Source organism: Arvicanthis niloticus, chromosome 26 (assembly GCF_011762505.2).
Source record: "Arvicanthis niloticus isolate mArvNil1 chromosome 26, mArvNil1.pat.X, whole genome shotgun sequence".
Classification (NCBI taxonomy): domain Eukaryota; kingdom Metazoa; phylum Chordata; class Mammalia; order Rodentia; family Muridae; genus Arvicanthis; species Arvicanthis niloticus.
Window position 1 is genome coordinate 6,913,301 of NC_133434.1, and position 18,452 is coordinate 6,931,752.

At 38.5% G+C, this 18,452-nt stretch overlaps 2 protein-coding genes and 1 long non-coding RNA gene across 3 annotated transcripts; 2 read left to right on the forward strand and 1 right to left on the reverse strand.

Annotated features, from left to right (window-relative positions):
* The first annotated feature begins 374 nt into the window (after positions 1 to 374).
* On the forward strand, positions 375 to 5,647 carry LOC143438988 (olfactory receptor 8B8-like). Its single transcript, XM_076924692.1, has 2 exons — positions 375 to 670; positions 1,049 to 5,647. The coding sequence occupies exons 1-2, from the start codon at positions 661 to 663 to the stop codon at positions 1,993 to 1,995; spliced, it is 957 nt and encodes a 318-aa protein (XP_076780807.1). The 5' UTR covers positions 375 to 660; the 3' UTR covers positions 1,996 to 5,647.
* Positions 5,648 to 7,255: 1,608 nt separating this feature from the next.
* LOC143438989 (olfactory receptor 8B8-like) lies at positions 7,256 to 12,584 on the forward strand. The gene is made up of 2 exons (XM_076924693.1): positions 7,256 to 7,540; positions 7,919 to 12,584. Exon 2 carries the CDS (start codon positions 7,936 to 7,938, stop codon positions 8,860 to 8,862), a length of 927 nt encoding a protein of 308 aa, XP_076780808.1. The 5' UTR covers positions 7,256 to 7,540; positions 7,919 to 7,935; the 3' UTR covers positions 8,863 to 12,584.
* LOC143438990 (uncharacterized) lies at positions 7,463 to 14,464 on the reverse strand. Its single transcript, XR_013107481.1, has 3 exons — positions 14,342 to 14,464; positions 8,589 to 8,728; positions 7,463 to 7,641 (listed from the first exon to the last, which is right to left on the reverse strand). It is a non-coding gene; the product is annotated as an uncharacterized LOC143438990 (long non-coding RNA).
* Positions 14,465 to 18,452: the final 3,988 nt, after the last annotated feature.

The window sequence follows — 18,452 nt, forward strand, 5'->3', positions numbered from 1 at the left end:
TAGGTACCACTACAGTTATATACATAGTGGCAGTTCTGAGTGGACTCAGTGTGTAAAAAAAAAAGAGAGAAAAAAAGAAAAGATAAAGGGATAACGAAAGGAGGATGTGGGAGGGATTGTAGGAGAAGCAATTGGCAAATGAATCAAAGCAAAATTCAAACAAGAAAAGTCAAACAAAATTTTATAAACTCTAATATGGCAATGTCTTCAGTATTGAACTAATTGTAAGATCCATAGCAACAAAGTCTGATCTCTGGGGGAAAAATAACTGGGAAACAGAAGCTTTCCAATTTTTAATCAGGTCCCTGAGATTATAAACTCAGAAAACTCTCTTGGGTCCCAATCAGCAGGCTCTTGAGATATCAGTAGATGCTATTTACCAACCTCTGGACTAGAGAAGACATTCTTGGAAAAGCCACCACAAAATATGATAATATAGAATCATGGCCTTTCTTAATCTTGAGGAATAAGAGGTCTGACTTCACCAGTCCTAAATTAATTTTTCTCATTGCCAGAAAGACAAATGTAGTAATAACATTGAGATTTTTTTGTTTCTTGTTTTATTCTGAGCTATACACCTTTAGAGTTCTCCAATGATGTGAGTACTTGTAAGTATAAGAGTAGAGAAGAAAAGATAGTAAATTCATTTTTGAGGTCCCCATGTACAAAGGTAAGTTTTGAAGGCACACTTGCTTGTTGGTTTTATCTTTCCCCTTAAAGTACATTTGAGTGAGCCTTTGAGTCTCTGATGTACCTGTCCTTCTTTTAGGATTATCACTTGGGAGGAACTGTCAAGGTAGAAGTAGAACAGAGATGCTACAGAAGCGAGAATGATCATTGGTGCCATAAATAATATTTCCAAGGAAATGGCCTGTTATATATTTATGTTTTGTTTTAAACCATAAGCGTCAGATATTGAAAACCAGTACCGAGAAGGATGGGATTACTTTTATCCTTCCATGTTAGTTCTTAGTTTTATTTTAAGAAAATTGGTGGAAGAGGGCTAGGATTTTATTCTAATGTTACTATTTTTACTATTCTTACTTAGACGTGATCTTGGGAAGAATGGCCTTTAGCAATGACTCTTCAGTGAAGGAGTTCATCCTGCTGGGCTTGACACAGCAGCCAGAGCTCCAGCTGCCTCTCTTCTTTCTCTTCTTGGGAATCTATGTGGTCTCCATGGTGGGGAACCTGGGCTTGATTGTTCTGATTGTGTTGAATCCCCACCTGCACACCCCCATGTACTACTTTCTCTTCAACCTTTCCTTTATTGATCTCTGCTACTCCACTGTCATAACCCCCAGAATGCTGGTGGGTTTTGTGAAGCAGAACATCATCTCTCATGCTGAGTGCATGACTCAGCTCTTTTTCTTCTGCTTCTTTGTTATTGATGAATGCTACATTTTGACAGCAATGGCCTATGACAGATATGCTGCCATCTGTAAGCCCCTGCTTTACCATGTCACCATGTCTCATCGGGTCTGCCATTTGATGATGATGGGAGTATATGTGATGGGGCTTGTGGGTGCCATGGCCCATACTGGTAGTATGCTAAGCCTTACCTTCTGTGACGGCAACATCATCAATCACTACATGTGCGATATACCCCCTCTCCAGAAGCTCTCCTGCACAAGCATCTCCAGCAATGAACTGGTGGTTTTCACTGTTGTGGGTGTCAACGTAATCATACCCAGTCTGACTGTTTTTATTTCTTACACTTTGATTATTTCCAACATCCTCAGCATCCGTTCTGCTGAAGGTAGGTCAAAAGCCTTCAGTACCTGTGGTTCCCATATGATAGCTGTTTCTCTTTTCTACGGAGCTTCAGCCTTCATGTATCTTAAGCCTTCTAGTGCATCTGTGGATGATGATAAAATATCTACCATCTTTTATACCATTGTCGGCCCAATGTTAAATCCTTTCATCTACAGCTTAAGGAATAAGGATGTTCACATTGCACTGAGAAAAACCTTGAAAAAAAGCATGTTTATCTAAGAAGAATTAGTATTTACTATGAGAGGAAAATCTTACGGTCTGCCAGGTTTACAATTATGGAGAAGACTGAAGGAATAACTCAGTGGCAGAGCTTTTGTTTATAAGCATAAGGCCCTGGATTTGGATCACAATTTTGGAAAGCTTCAATGGTAAAAATAAGTAAAATAACTCTAAATCCAAATAAATATGATAAGAATATTATGGAATCAAAATTATTTAACAGTGTGTAAAATTCAGTAAATTATGGAGAAAATGTCACCAATGCTCCAGAAATGACTTCAGTAGTCCTACTGATTCACAGGCTAGACTTAGAATTATTTCTTTGGTCTATCATTTGTGTCCCATTTGGGGAAAATTATAAGTTTGCCAATGTATCCGTAAAAAATGTCACACAAGAGATTTTGGTTTATTGTTATATGTAATTGGCAATTCAAGTTTTATGTAATTAATCATACATGTCCCAGTTCTTTCCAAAACAGAAAAAAAATGCAAATAATGTACAACATTCTTGGGAAATATTGACAAAAATAATTACAATGTTATGACAATTTTCCTGAAAATGTTTAGGTTAATTTTGTTTTGTAGCTCAAGTGTATCGATAATTACTCAATATATTGAGCATATTCATGTAATTCCTGCCAAGTTCTGTGAGCGAGGTCTAGATTTAATAATATTTTAACTTTTCTAGTCCCTGTCACTTTATATATATTTATGCAATTCATTTCTTTTACCTTCATTCTGGTTATAATTTCTAAATGATTTTCAACCCTAATCGTAATGAGAGTTATTCCTACCTATTGCTACTTAAATGCATTGGGAATGTCCGTAATTTTGACAGAAAAATAGTAAGTATTTGATATTTTGCTCTCTAGGAGTTTTAGGACTGAGAATTGAAATGTAGCTTCTGAGTGCCAACAGTTACTAATAGTGCAACAGTTACTAGTAACAGTTACTATCTTGACATCATCTTCATCTTTTATTTTAGTCAAACCTATGTCCAATTAAAATAATGTCAGCTACAAAGTAAAAAAAAGAAATGAAGACAATGAAGGATGATTGACCCACTATCCTTTAAGTGAAGAGAGAATAGGTTATTTTGCAATTTTCTAAAATCTTAAGTTATCTGCTTTCAGTATTAAAAATTTAACAAATACCTTGTTTGCAGCAATCTATCAGTACACTGTAGTCTTAGAAATCACAAGAATTTAAGTAGAAAACTCAGAAACGGTAAAACCATGAGATTTTTGAAAATGTGCCTTTTAAATATATCTTTGCTGGTGTGTGTGTGTGTGTGTGTGTGTGTGTTTGTGTGTGTGTGTTTGTGTGTGTGTGTGTGTGGTTTATTCATATTTAGGAGTTTTAATGGTAAGATTCTTTCATTGAGCTATATCATAAGCACAGTGATAGTATCTTTGATTAGAGCACATCTAGAAATCTTATGTTGAAATGCCACAGAGATACTGATTTCAGTAGTCTTGGAGACAAATAATCTGATTCATTCAATCAATAAGCCTCTGGGAATATTCGTAGACTTCATTTTGAAAGGGTCATTTGTTTCTCTAAAAGATGAAGGGTGGAGGGAAAATGCCTATCCACTCTTGTCTTTTCTCCATAGTCTAAAATAAGTTTGGTAAAGAGGAGTTGACAAGTCTGCTGTGAACAACAGTTTAGGTCATTCAGGGTACAGTGAACCTATATTAGGTTTTTCCTTTATGTACCTGAGGTGGGCATGTGAATATAAGGACCTTCCATGTCTTCATTGCAAAGAATTTGACTAAGCAAGTTTACTAGTTATTGTTAAAGGTATCTCATTTTTTTCCCTCAAATAAATTATATTACCACCATTTATTAGCACTTGGTACTTTCCCTTTTATAATTTTCTTTTCATTATGTCATAAAGTTTCTATATACAATGATGGAGTTTATTAAAAAGCAAATTAAAAACTCAGGGCCTTTTGTAGTTTAGACATCAACATATCTAGATTTTGGTCAAACATTAAAAATGTAGTTTAGAAGAAGGCTGATGATACTTGTGATCTCAGGAAGGTACAGATTAGTAATGTGGTAAAAACAAAATGTTTGTTTCTGTGAATGTGTACAGAAAGAATAATACACAATGTCTTGGAAGAATGTAACTGCACTGAGAATAACTGTAGTATGTTTTTGTGCTGGCTGTTAGGAGAGACTTTCTGAGGAGGTGGCAGATGACTTGACTGAACGCAGGCTTGCCTGCAGAACATGTAGGCAGAAGGACAAGCCTAGCAGAGTTTTGGGGGCTGTAATGATCTTGATGAGGAAGATGAATGGTTTGGAGAAATAGATAAATGATATGGGAGAAGGCTAAGCCAAAGGATGTGCATGTGAGTGTGAAGAATAATTAATATGGGGTTGAACTGAAGTTCAATAATAATAAAAATCTTGGTGATATAAAACAAACAAGAGAAAGCCTTTTCTTTCTTCTTCTTTATTCTGAAGCTCAATTTATGCTCATTTATAACTGATCTAGGTTCCACGAGCAATTTGTAGTACCACTCATAATACGACAAGTCTTAAAGAGAAAGTTTTCATGTTCAGTGGACAGGATGATGCTTCTTGTCTTCCTGTCTAATGATAAACATAGGAGAAAGTGGGTCAATGTTTGTTCAGTGTGAGTTGAAGCAGCAATAGGTGTTAGTTGGGAGGCCCTTGATCCGAGCTCTTCATGTCCTCATTTAGTTGTGTCAAATTGAAACTCCAGTGGAATTGGGTCTGGGTTTGAATCTGGTTTTTGCAGTTTTTGACACTTTGTGCTTTCAGTCTTAGATTCTGAACAGCTAATAATAAAACTGTTGTGCTACAATTAAGTAAATACTGAGGTACACAGTAAATAAATGATACACATTTTATTATATACTATCATATTACAGGTAAATAAACATGCTTCTTTTCACATATCTTCTCTTGCTCAATATTTCCTTGATACACAATAGCCTTTCACTGCTTATTTATGTCTTACATTGATTTGAGAAATTATGATCCTCTTAACTTTGTCTCTTGAGCATTGAGATTATATGCATGCACCACTACTCCATGCGTTTCAACTTCTGTGTTGATGATGGCCTGCTGGCAGTTCCAACATAACTGCAATTACTATTATCTGTGTAAGCACATGACTATAGTTATTGGTGTTAGAGTTATTGCAATTGATTTCAGGGAGAATTTGTGTTAATGCATACTTGGAGTTAACTCAGGGCCATTTAAGTTCCATACATATTCAAATGAGATCCATATATATTGTTAAAGTTGTAAGATAAATCCAAAGTACAATATAGAAACCAAATATAATTTGTCACATATAACACATGAATCAGCATATGAAGAAATAAAATAATATTAAAAAATAGTTAAGGAAATACTCTTTTTTATACTATTGGGAGTAGATGTAGTATATTCTCACGTGAGACAGGCACCAGTACTCATGTGTTCATTTTGAACAGATTTTATTGAAGAAATAGTACCATTCTTATATATGTATTTATTTGTTCATGTAATGCAAAGCCATAATATCCAAGAAATCAAGGCAGCCAGAAGTAATACAAGCTAGATCTTTATGTCTGAAACTCAAGCACAGCTAGTGTATATATTTAAAGACTAATTTCTGATGACAGAATAAATTGTTGGACCATCTATAAAATCGAAGTGTATATGTACATATGATTTGATCCTTTTAATAAAATTCTAAGCAGTATGTAATTTAATGCATTAGGTTGACAGCTTCTTTTTGTCTCTTTATGATATGAAACAGTGAGTCTTACTAATCATGATATCGCTGTCTCAGTGAAGTTCTATATTGTCTTCACTTTCTTGCAGAATAGTGGTTACAATGCAGGTGTGTTCCTGCAGGAGTTTTTCTAGGTGTCCCATTCCCCAGGACAGTGAAATGGCAGTCACAGTACGAGGCTCTTAAAGATACTAATTATTTAAAACTCAGATAAGTAAATTTGTTAATTTAATGTATAGATGGGCCCTAAACCAATCTGACTAGTGTCCTTATTATAAAAAAAAGATGGAGATAGATGTAGATCAAGAATGAACATACACATAGAAAGGGGCAGCAAAAGCACAGGTCCCTGTAAACCAAACAGAGAAGTCTTAGAGGAAATAGAACCCCCACTTGATTATGGACTTTTAGCCTCCAGAGCTACAAGAAAACCATCTCTACTTGTTTAGGGCATCCAGTCTGTTGCAGTATTTAATGAATTTTCATGGTAGAATTAAGTAAGTGACACAGGGGTAAGAATACAATTTTTAACCTTTGTGTGCCACCAGTTAAACACAGGACTTCTATGCTATGAATTGCTTCATCATTGCACTATTTATAGCCATTTCCCTTTTTTAACTTTTATATTCGAGACAAGGTCTCATGGTGTGCTGACTCTAATCCCTTTCTGGAGTACAGGTAGGTCTTGAACTCTGTATTCAATACTTGCTAGTATTGTAGGCATGTATCACCAGGCCCAGCTACTTTATGTTCTTAAGAGCCTATAGAGAAAAAACAAAAAGAAAAAGAAATAAACAAACAAATAAGTGAATAAAAATGCTGCCAGTTATGATGACATATACTGTAATCCTGCACATAGGCATCTAAGACATGGAAATGACAAGATCAGGGACTTCCTGAACCACATAGTGAGTTCCAAATCAGCATGAGCTATATAAGGAGACTGTTTTAAAAACCAACCAACAAATCAACCAACCAACCAACCAACCAACCAACCAACCAACCAACCAACCGACCCACTAATAAAACCAACAAACAATTAAATCAGAAATAAAGATAGCCTTTCTTCAAGGATGTACTTCTTGAAAGGCTATCTTCACTCATGATATGACCCTACATTTATATACATATTAGCCCTATTGAGTGGACTCAGTGGGCAAATAGAAGTAAGGGGAAAGAACAGATAAAGTTGTGAGGGAATAGTGTCAGGGCAATTGAGAAAGAATTGTATGGGAAAAAATCAGGGGTGAATTTGATCAAAACATATTGTATATATGTATAAAAATTTCAAACAGTAACAACAAAGCAAAACAATACTGTATACCTCCAATAATACAATGTCTTACTATTGACTACTTTGTAAGTACTATAGCTACAAAGTTTGCTCTCTGGGGTAAATAGCTGGGAAACATAACATTTTTTAATGTTTACTCAGGCCTTTAAGATTACAAACTCATAAAACCCCCTTGGGTCATTACTAGGTGGCTCTTGTGACACGAGTGGGTGCTATTTACTATCCTCTGTGGCAAAGAAGGCATTGTAGAAAAGCTACCATCAGAAATCAAGATCCGGAAACATGGCTTTGCAGAACCTGAAGGAATAAGGGCTCTGGATTCCCAGTCCAAAATTAATGTCCCTCACCACCAAAAAGCCAAACTTAATAACAGAAATTATTTTTTTTCTGAGCTATACACCTTTACAGCTCACCTGCGTCTTTTGTATGCACCCTTTTCTGAGAGGATAGAAGCTTCCATAATGTCACTTGTGAGGTCCCCATGTACAGAGGTAAGTATTGAATTGGATGCATGATTTTCTTTCCCCCAGCTGAGCAACCCAGTGAGCTTTTGATGTGCCTTTTCTCTTCTATTTTGAGATTACCACTGAACCTGAAATAGAAAGTGGATTGTCAAGGTAGAAGTAAAACCGAGATCTTGCAAAGATAATAATGGTCATTGGTTCTCTGAATATTATTCCCAAAGACATGCCTTCAATAAATTTATAGCTATTTCTGTGACTTAACTCCCATAAAATGTGTGTGTGTGTGGGGGGGGGGGGGAGGCACAGAGAAGGTGAGCTTCAATTTATCATCCTATTCTGGTTCTTAGTCTTTAGTGTGGTAGATTGATGCTATATTTTAATGCTATATTTTTACTGTTCTTGCAGATATGACCTAGGGAAAAATGGCTTTAGGAAATGTTTCTTCAGTGAAAGAATTTATCCTGCTGGGCTTGACACAGCAGCCAGAGCTCCAGCTGCCTCTTTTCTTCCTCTTCTTGGGAATCTATGTGGTCTCCATGGTGGGGAACCTGGGCTTGATTATTCTGATTGTGTTGAATCCTCACCTGCACACCCCCATGTACTACTTTCTCTTCAACCTTTCCTTCACAGATCTCTGCTACTCCACTGTCATAACCCCCAGAATGCTGGTGGGTTTTGTGAAGCAGAACATCATCTCTCATGCTGAGTGCATGACCCAGCTCTTTTTCTTCTGCTTCTTTGTTATTGATGAATGCTACATTTTGACAGCAATGGCCTATGACAGATATGCTGCCATCTGCAAGCCCCTGCTTTACCAGGTCACCATGTCCCATCAGGTTTGCCTTTTGATGACAGTGGGGGTCTATGTGATGGGGCTTGTGGGTGCCATAGCCCACATAGTGTGCATGCTGAGACTGACCTTCTGTGATGGCAACATCATCAATCATTACATGTGTGACATACCCCCTCTCCTTAAACTCTCCTGCACAAGCACGTCCATCAATGAGCTGGTGGTTTACGTTGTGGTAGGTTTTAATGTAACGGTGCCCAGCCTGACTCTCTTTGTTTCTTATACCTTGATCCTTTCCAACATCTTCAGAATCCATTCTGCTGAAGGTAGGTCTAAAGCCTTCAATACCTGTGGCTCCCATGTGATAGCTGTTTCTCTTTTCTTTGGAGCTGCAGCTTTCATGTATCTGAAGCCTTCCAGTGCATCTGTGGATGAAGATAAATTATCAACCATTTTTTATACCATTGTGGGCCCAATGTTGAATCCTTTCATCTATAGTATAAGGAATAAGGATGTTCACATTGCACTGAGAAAAACTTTGAAGAAAAGCTTTACCTAAGTAGAATCTGTGGTTTTTAAGGATGTAAATCTTAAGATACATAACAGTTACAACTTGGGAGCAAAGTGGAGAAGTAGTTCATTGTCAGAATATTTGTTGACGTTTTTAAGACCCTGGATTTGACCCACAGTTTTTATTTTAATTCAAGTAATATAAACTTTATTGAGAATTCCTGTAATAATGGTTATCTTCCCCCATTCTGGAGATAGATAACACTCTAACAAATCACTGAGAAACTATACTCCTCTTTGGTCAATAGTGGAAAAAAGAAAACCCTTTAAAGGGTGGGTCTTCAGTTTTCCTTATTCCAAGAGGACAGATGCAGAGGAATCCTTTGTAAGATATTTGCTTCAGGGTCAAGTATATCTCCTCATAACTGGAAAAGAAGTTCACCCACTTCTCTCGTGGTGGGGATCTGAATGTCCACATTCATTTCTTACCCTTAAAGGTACTGTTGCTTTCCCAAATAAAACTTTCAGTTGTTTACATTCCTGACAACTGGATTAGATTCACAGTTTTTTAAATGACAGAAACTAAAGATAAATATTTTAAAGCACTTAACTGAGAATAGTTTAGAATCAAAATTATTAAACACTACTGTAAATTAAATTAATTATCATGGAAATTTCAGATGTAAAGGAAGTGACTCATGATTAACCTATCATCCTTTTAGGGTAGAGAGAATAATTTATCTGTAATTTTCTAGAAGCATAGGTATCTTTTTCGGTACTGAAAACAAAACAAACACATTTGAGTTACCATGTACCAGTCCAGTTACCTGCAGCCTTTTATATCATGAGGATTTACATATAAAATGGTAGTCAATATTATACTCAGAAATGGAAAAAATCAAGACTTTTTGTTAAATGTACATATTTATTTTATCATTTTTGTAGAGTGTGTTTGAGGGGATTGTTTTCTGACTCTCTTTCCTGGTTGGCAAGTGTCCTACCACAGGGCTACATCTTAAGCACAACTTCAAAGAGGTATATTTACATAATTTATGTAGCTCTGACAGTAAATGTCACTTCAGTAGTCTTAGAAACAATGTCTTACAAGATCAGTTCATAAACCTCTGGGATGATTTATAAAAAATTTCATTTTAAAGGTTTTAGTGTCTTAAAAGACTGAAGGAGGGGAAATGTCCTTTCAATTTGGTCTTTTCTCATAGTCATAAAGCAGTTTGATAAATAGGAGGTGAGAGTCTACTGTGATTCCAGTGCCCTGAAATAGTAATTTTAATCAATCAAGATATGGGAACCTATAGCAGGATTTCCCCTCTTTGACTTGAAGGCAGATATATGAATATATGGACCTGCTATGTTTTCACTGGAGATAATGTGACTGAGTAAGTTTACTATGTGATGGCTGTGTCTTAAATTTAACTGACTGTGATCAAGAGATATATGAAACAAAATTGCCTCTATCCTGAAATACCCAAGGACAGATGCAAATTTAAAGACCTTTAAAGACCATTCTTGTACATTTCTCAGGAAATTTTTGTTTATCACTGTAATGGTTAAAATGTGAACCACTACCTCTGCTTCTATAAACAAATCTTTCTTGCTCAAGACAATCAGGAAACCTACTGTTTGCTAAAAGCTGTGATTGCACATAGACATGGGTGTGCTTAGGCAAAGATACATGTGTGTGCATCCACAGAATGTAACCTCCTGATTGCAGGATGTATGTCTGCACATGAATGGGATGTAACCGTATGCCTTACACTGTCATTATAACCCCCCATCTTGCGTGACTTAGTGCTATACCCTGGAAATCTAGAATCCCATGAATAGCCCAGGCCAACCAGTATCTGAATAAAAGCCCTTTAATAAAATATATTCTTTGTCAGGCTGGTGCACACTCATAATCGTAATATTCTGAGGTCCCAATGAGATCTGGGAATTTGCTGGAGCTGCCAATTTTTTCTGACCTGTGTTGAGTCCTTTCATACTCCCACCTTGGGGCCTGAGATGTAAATCAGAGAGGCTCAGTGCTTGGGGAAAAAAGACTGGTAGGTTCTCCATGATGAGTATGTGGAAAAGAGCTAGAGGTGTAGTTAAAAACACTGCCTGAAGCACGAATTTGGTTCAGTTGAGGAAAAGCTGGATCCAGAGTTAATTTTCAAGTCAGAGGTTCAGCCTGGGCAAAGCTAACTCCCATTGTTTGGCTCCCTGAGGGCTCCTGGCATGGGAGCTGAGAAATTGGGAGACCCACACTTGAGGGGCCCATGGTAAAGCTGAGATGGAACTAGCTGCTGTATGTATAAATGAACTTGGCCACCAAATGTTTGTTTTTCTACGGTGTTCTCGTTTTCAGCTTCTGTTTGATAGACATGTATTTTCCCGTGTGCCCACAAACTTGTTGCAGTGTTGAATGGATTGCTTGGTATGTTGCTTATTGTTCTTGAGAAAATTAAAACAATGTGTCAAAATATTCCATTCATAAAATGTGGATGAACTGTGTCCTGTCTGTTGAATTTGTTTTAGTTGTCTCTGTCTCTTGCATATGTTTCTACGTCCTTATTGATCTTTTCCAGTTACAGGCAGACATGGGAACAGAACTTCAGTGATGTCCTCTCTCAAGAGTTTCCTGCTCTCTCTGCTTTCTGCTCCTGTCAGCTGTTTACTCCTGTAGCTGCCTCACCCAGAGTCTCTTATCTCTGAGCATCCCCTTTCTCTCCTATCGCCGATTCCTGCCTCTGGTCACTGGATTCAGTTTTGTAGCTATTCAGGTGTATTATAGGTATGGATAATATAACAAATTTTGTTTTATGCTGTTGTATATTATTGAAAAGCTGGCTCTGGAATTTGGACATAGCTTCCTCCACCCCCAGCCAATTACAAACATGCTTGTTTAAAAGTTTCCTCCGAAACTATGTCCGGTGTCAGATGGGCCACTTGACTTTGTGACAAAGAGAGAAAAACAAAACAGCACAGGAGAAGACATGGTGTGCTTCAATACAGCTATAACGTAGACTATTCCCAGTGGGGATTATTGCTACTCCTCACAGTTTTGGTTTCATGTAACTCTCCGAAACTTATGCTGAAGCATCAACTTTATCTCAAGGTTTGTAAGGCTATAGTGTAAACTTTCTGTGCTTCAAGATTTATAAGTCCATTGGGTATGGCAGAAAATGTGTAAAACCTCTAACAAAAACAAATTTTACTTAGACTTTAAAAAAGGGTTGATAATTGAAAATCTATACATAGGTAACCCTCATTTACTACAATATAATATATAATATATTACACATATTATATATATATTACAAAGTTATATATATATGTGTGTGTGTGTGTATGTGTGTGTGTAGGAGGAGCTAAGGTGGAAGGAGTAAATAGAGGAAGACGAGGAGGAGTAAGAGAGGAAGAGGAGAAGGAGGAGGAGGAGATAGGGGAGAGCAGAGATATAGGAGGAAGAGCCATGCAGGTATGGAGATCCATCAGTCATGGGTAACAACTTTTACTTAGGTTAGCTAATTGGGAAACAACTCTCTCTGTATGGGCAAATTGTTGTTGAGCATTACCAAACATATAAAGCCTTTGATTAATCTTTAAGCATTAGAGTCTCATTTTTTACTGGGTCTGCATGGATGGTGGGATGATCTGGGCAATGCCCAGCCTTGCAGAGACAGTGTGGAAGATTGGCAGAGCCGTCTCTCATGGTATCTCGTGGGTGGCAGGGCTGGTGTTTCTGGCTGGTTGATTCTAGCTGCAGCACCCGGGTGGCCTCTGGCCACATGGTTGAGCTAGGCAGAGCCGCAGCAGCCTAGACAGCCGAATTGACCAGAGGCAGATATTAAATAATTACTACATCATATATATATATATATATATATATATATATATATATGCATATATATATATTTACTACAATATATATAATTACTACTATATATGTTGTGTACACATATACATATATATACATATATGTATATATATGAATAACTTTGATTCAACTTTTCTTTTTTTAAATAAATGCTTTTAAATAACAGCTATGTAACTTCACTACCATCTTGATTAAGGTGACTATGTGCTATAAACCAATTAAGAAACCCATAACAAGTCTGTAAGATATTTTGGATTAAGATATGTTTCTTTGCATGGGAAATCTTGTCCTAGAAATAATAGAAAAATGAAAATAACAGATGAGGACAAAATAAAAAAGAGTTTACTGAAGAGAGGACATAAAATGAATTCATATTTAATAAACTGCACCTGTAAGCATTTATACACAAGGATTAAAAAGCAAAAATGAAAAGCTTTACAGGTGGGGCAATATAGGCAATTTTATCTCTTTACCTTTGCAATGTTCTTTACTATAATACCAGAGCAACCAGTAACATTTGGGAAACAACATTTAGGAGGCCAGGGTAATCAAAGATGTAAATAAGAGTCTTCAATAGCTTTATTCTTAAAACCTGATATTATAATTGAGGTTTTGTTAGCTATGTTCTGCAATTTTTTACTCTATTTAAAAAGAGTAATTAACAAGTCTTCTGGGGTTTAGATTTATCTCTGAATAGTGTCATTGATAAAACCAAAATGTTTCTCCTTGAGCCTCTTCAAATTCACTGAGTCTGAGAACTTCACTGGTTTATTAAATGCAGAAATTCCTTTAGTAATTTTACTACTTCTATTTTTCACTTTAAATAGAGAGCTATGGCCAGATCGAGGCAATAGAAACCCCCTGCTCAGGACACAGAGGACTACTCCTAAAGAATCCATTTAAAATTGGTCAAGACAGAAAATACTGATAGAAGAAAAACCAAGTAGGAAAGAAAATGAAAGAAGCTGTCTCATGAAAGAAATCAGCTCAGGTCATCTTGTGACTTTGGGGTGCTTTCTTCACGCCGCCGTTTGTTTGTTTGTTTTAAATGTCAGTCTGATAGTCACTAGCAGGGACTGACATCCTTTGTTGAATCTTTAAATTAAAAGTATTAGTGGTGGGTGTCTGGGTTTGCCACCCCTGCCACTCATCTTTAGTGAGGTTGGCTTGGGCATGCGGGGATGGCCCCCTCTATATCCTCGCCTCTTACCACCGGAGGCATCTGGGAGAGCTGGCCTGGAAATCATAGGAGAAGAAGAGCTATCCCTGCCTTTCACCGGCTGTATAGCGCTTGAGAGTGTAGACCCTGCCCCTGAGAGGAGCTTGCCCTGATAGGGAAGGCACAAGTGAGCCAATCCCAAGGGTGTGAGAGCAGGAGGGCTGGCTTAGCGTTCATCAGCCACAGCTCTTGGGAGAGTGGGCCTGTGCCTGGACTGGGTAGTACAACCAATGGAGCTGGCACCAGAAACCTCTGTGATGGGGAGCTATCCCCAGTTGTATCAGAGTAGAAAAGCTGGCTTTGCCTTCTGCGGGGCGGCAGCATTGGGAGGGTTATCAGGAGCAGGGCTGGAGAGCTCTTCCTGGTGGTGCCGATGAAGGGAGAGGTAGGCAGCTGATTAGCTCAGATCCGGGATTTGGGTTGACCCACCCCTAAATCTTCCTTATCTTTGAGGTGTTGGAACATGTGAAAGGCTTGCTGATCCAACGATGAATGAGATGAAGGATTTCCATGGCAGAGGGCAACAACAGGATAACTGGGAGGATTCCCAGTGAAGATCCATTATTTATGATGTCACAGAAGCCAGACTTCTGGCAATGAACATTTGCAAGTGAAGATGTGGGCAGAGGGCTGTTCTGTGGGATGTGCTGCAACAGTGAAGATGTGGGCAGAGGGCTGTTCGGTGGGATGTGCTGCAACAGTGAAGATGTGGGCAGAGGGGTGTTCGGTGGGATGTGCTGCAACAGAGCACAGCTTCCACAACAAGATGTTTCCTATGCTTTGTTTTCTTTTGTTTAGTTAATTTGTTTGTTTTTTTCTTTTCTTTTGGGAGGAAGGTTACAGGCACAGAAGACGGATATGAGGGGATGGGGAGATGAGAGGAACTGGAATGAAACTCACCAAAAATCAGTAAAAGGTTAAAAAAAAAAAAAAAAAGAAAATATGGCTTAGAAAAGACCATCAGAAGTTTAATGTCATGAGGTAGGCTCTGGCTAAGATAGACTAGGATGGCAGAGAACTGCATCATTCTAGATAAATTATAACAGAGGTTTGAGAAACAGGTGAATGACCTAGGATACAATGGGGTATCCTAGGAATTCCTAATTATTAGAAAATTCCTAATTAGAGAAATTAGGAATGTGGAGAAGAATTTGAGAAACTAAAGAATTAAGACCATATCTATGAGCACCAAAAACTCTTATATCCTATCTTACGATGCAGTGGGACAATGACCAAAGCAGTTTGTCAAAAGGCCTATAGAATGTTTCTCTTTAACTATGGTGTATTCAGGCTAACAGAAATTGACTTGAGAGTTTATGCCTGGCCTTTTTGTCTTTATTGACTTTGTTAAACTTTAGGTGTTTATATAAATTGAGTCATACAAGGAACTTTGATATTCTGTAATGATGCAATACAAAAAACCAAAAAATATAAGATTCTCAGTCTCTTCGTGGGCTGCATTTATGATTTGAATTTTTATTTCGCTACTAAAAGGGCTTCAACTCAATAATTGTGATTTTTAAGGCTCAAAACTGACAGAAATAAGACTGTGAAATCCTAATCTATTAACATGTCGACTGTTAAAGAAAAGACATGCAAGTTAATAGTTATTCATCTTATAAATAATCAAATTCTTTCATGTGATCAAAACTAGGCTTATGATTATGCTAAACACAAATGCAATTCATTTTACAAGGACAGGGCCAATTTAGGCTTCTTTATATGTTTTCAATGTTTAACCTAAAGCAAGCTACTGAAAACAAAGTTTATTTAGAATCAGGCAAAAATAATAGATGACCCTTTAAGCTCCTCAGAGATCTGCCAAATATGGTGTATACAACTGTTTACTAGTAGAGGCTTTCTGTGATAGACAAAAATGTCAGCTATTGATGGAAGCCCTACAGTTTCCTCCAAAGAGGCCTCTGTCTGAATTTTGCTAATGTTAAGTACTGGTGGTGTGTTTTATAAAAAAGAAAAAAAGAGGTCAGGGATATGTTTGGTGGATGCACAGTATTGTGTGGGGGAAAGGGGTGTCTTTGTGGGCCCATGCTGGGGCATCCCTTTCCCTTGAGGTACCAGCCACATGACAGTATAGTATAGAATAGTTTATTTAGGGCATGGGGAGGGGAGTTGAAGGGGTAGCAGTCGCAGTCGCAGTCATCGCAGTAGGAGTAGCAGTAGCAGTAGCAGTCGCAGTAGGAGTATGGGTGAGGGAGGGAGAGTAGAGGAGTACAGGCTGGCCATGAACACATGGAGAGAGCGGGGTAGAGGAATGGGAAGAGAAGGGACAGAGACGGAAGAGAGGGAGTAAAAAAAGCAAAAGGGTGAGGATGGGGTAAGCAGGCCCTTTTACAGTGAGTCAGGCACACCTGGCTGTTGCCAGGTAACTGGGGCGGAACCTAGAAGGAATGCAAACAAATGGGCAAAACTGCCCCATGTCTCACTAACCAACCGCCAGGTGGATAACCAAGACCCTGGAGAATTAACTGCCCTTGTTTGCCTCACCAATAAGACAGTCTCTCAAGTTACTAACACACAGGAAAGTCTCTGGGATCTTTTGTGTGTGGCAGTAGAAGGCTGTTGCTGCCCTGTATGGCAGTCAAAGAGTTAATGTTGTCCTGTGTGATCACTGAAGATTGACTCCACTTTGCCTCCATAAATATTACAGAGATTGCCAAGGAAGAACCTGGGTAATCCTCCAGAGTGCTGGTAAATATCTGTCATCTTGATACAGAGCCCATTTGGTTCACATTTCCCTTCACATTTATCCTTCTCACGTCAATGACAGTGTTGATGGTTAAATAGCTTTATCCCCTCAGTAGCTGCTGTCAGATCAGTCCATTTCATCTGTAAAAATTAGACCTTGGTTTTGCTCCAGCAATTCCATCTCCTGGTAAAAGAATTAAACTCCCAAGACCAGGTTTCCATGTGAGTTCTTAGCATCCTTTATTTAGAAGACCTTGTTACTGCTTTCAGTAATCCAACCCTGTGTCTCACAATAAAAGATCGGATTGAAAAAAGGAAGAGGTAAAGAAAAAGCTCTGAAGAAGTACAAGTTGTAGGGGTCTGAGGATATGAAATCTTATGTGAGTTATGAGGTTTTTTTAAACTAAATTAATTCACTTTACAACCCATTATCAACCTTTTCTCTATTCCTAGTACCCCTTTACAGAAGACCTCCTTCCATTCCAACTCCCCCTTCTTTTTTGAGAAGAGGAAGCTCCCCTCTGGGTGTCAACTCCCCCCTCCACTCCCGCACACATCAACTTGCTGTCAGATTAGGCATATCTTCTCCTACTGAGGCCAGACAAGGCTTTCCATTTAGGGGCACAGGGTCCATGGACTGGCAGGCAACAGACTCAGGGAGAGCCAGCCCCCTGCTCCAGTTGCTGGAAGACCCACATGAATACCAAGCTTCTTATCTGCTACATATGTGCAGGGGGCCTAGGTCCAGCATATGCTCACTCTGGTGGGTAATTCAGTCTCTGGGACCCCCAAAGGTCCAGGTTAGCTGACTCTTTGGTCTTCCTGTGGAGTTCCTGTCCTCTTCAGGTCCTTCAATCTTTCTTACAACCCTTCCATAAGACTCCCTGAGCTCCATCTACTGTTGGAGTGAGAGACTCTGCATCTATTTCCATTGGCTTCTGGCTGGAACCTCTCAGAGGAAAGTTATGCTAGGTTCCTGACTGTAAGCATAGGAAAGTATTATTAATAGTGTCAGGGATTGGTTCTTGCCCATGGGATGGGTCTCAAGTTGGGATGGTCACTGGTTGGCCATTCCCTCAGTCTCTGCTCTATCTTTGTCCCTGAAGATCTTGTAGGCAGAAAACATTTGGGGTTGAAGGTTTTGTGAGTGGGTTGCTATCCTTATCTAGCCACTGGGAGTCATGCCTGGCTATAGGAAGTGGTCACTTTAGAAACCATATCTCCCACTGCTAGGAATTTCAGCTAGAGTCAACCTGATAGACCCTCTGAGGCCTCTCCCCATCGCAGGTCTCTGGCATGTCCTTGAGATAGTCTCCCCTCCCCCTGCCCACCAATCTCCCTTCTCTCCCTCCTGATCTCCTACATATGAGCTACCCCACCCCCACTCCATTCTCTTCTGAATTCCCTTCAGCACCCAGTTCCCTCCTTCCATCGACCTCTGATATCTATTTTGTTTCCCGTTCTAAGAAGGATTCAACCATCATCTCTTGGGTCCTCCTTGTTGTTTGGCTTCTCTGAGTCTGTTGATTATAGCCTGTTTATCCTGCACTTTACGGCTAATATCTACTTAAAAATGAGTATATATCACGCATGTTCTTTAGGTCTGTGTTACCTCACTCAGGATGATATTTTCTAGTTCCATCCATCTGACCATGAAATTCATGATGTCTATTATTATTATTATTATTATTATTTATTAATCTGTTTAAATATAAAATGCTGCTCTTCCTCCCAGTTCCTCCCTTGCTAAGTTTCTTCCCCTGATTCCCCCCCTGTTTAAATATAAAATGCTGCTCTTCTTCCCAGTTCCTCCCTTGCTAAGTTTCTTCCCCTG

Bases quoted from the DNA above. Each gene is read 5' to 3' on its own strand.
- LOC143438989 (XM_076924693.1), top strand. From the start codon at position 7,936: ATGGCTTTAGGAAATGTTTCTTCAGTGAAAGAATTTATCCTGCTGGGC.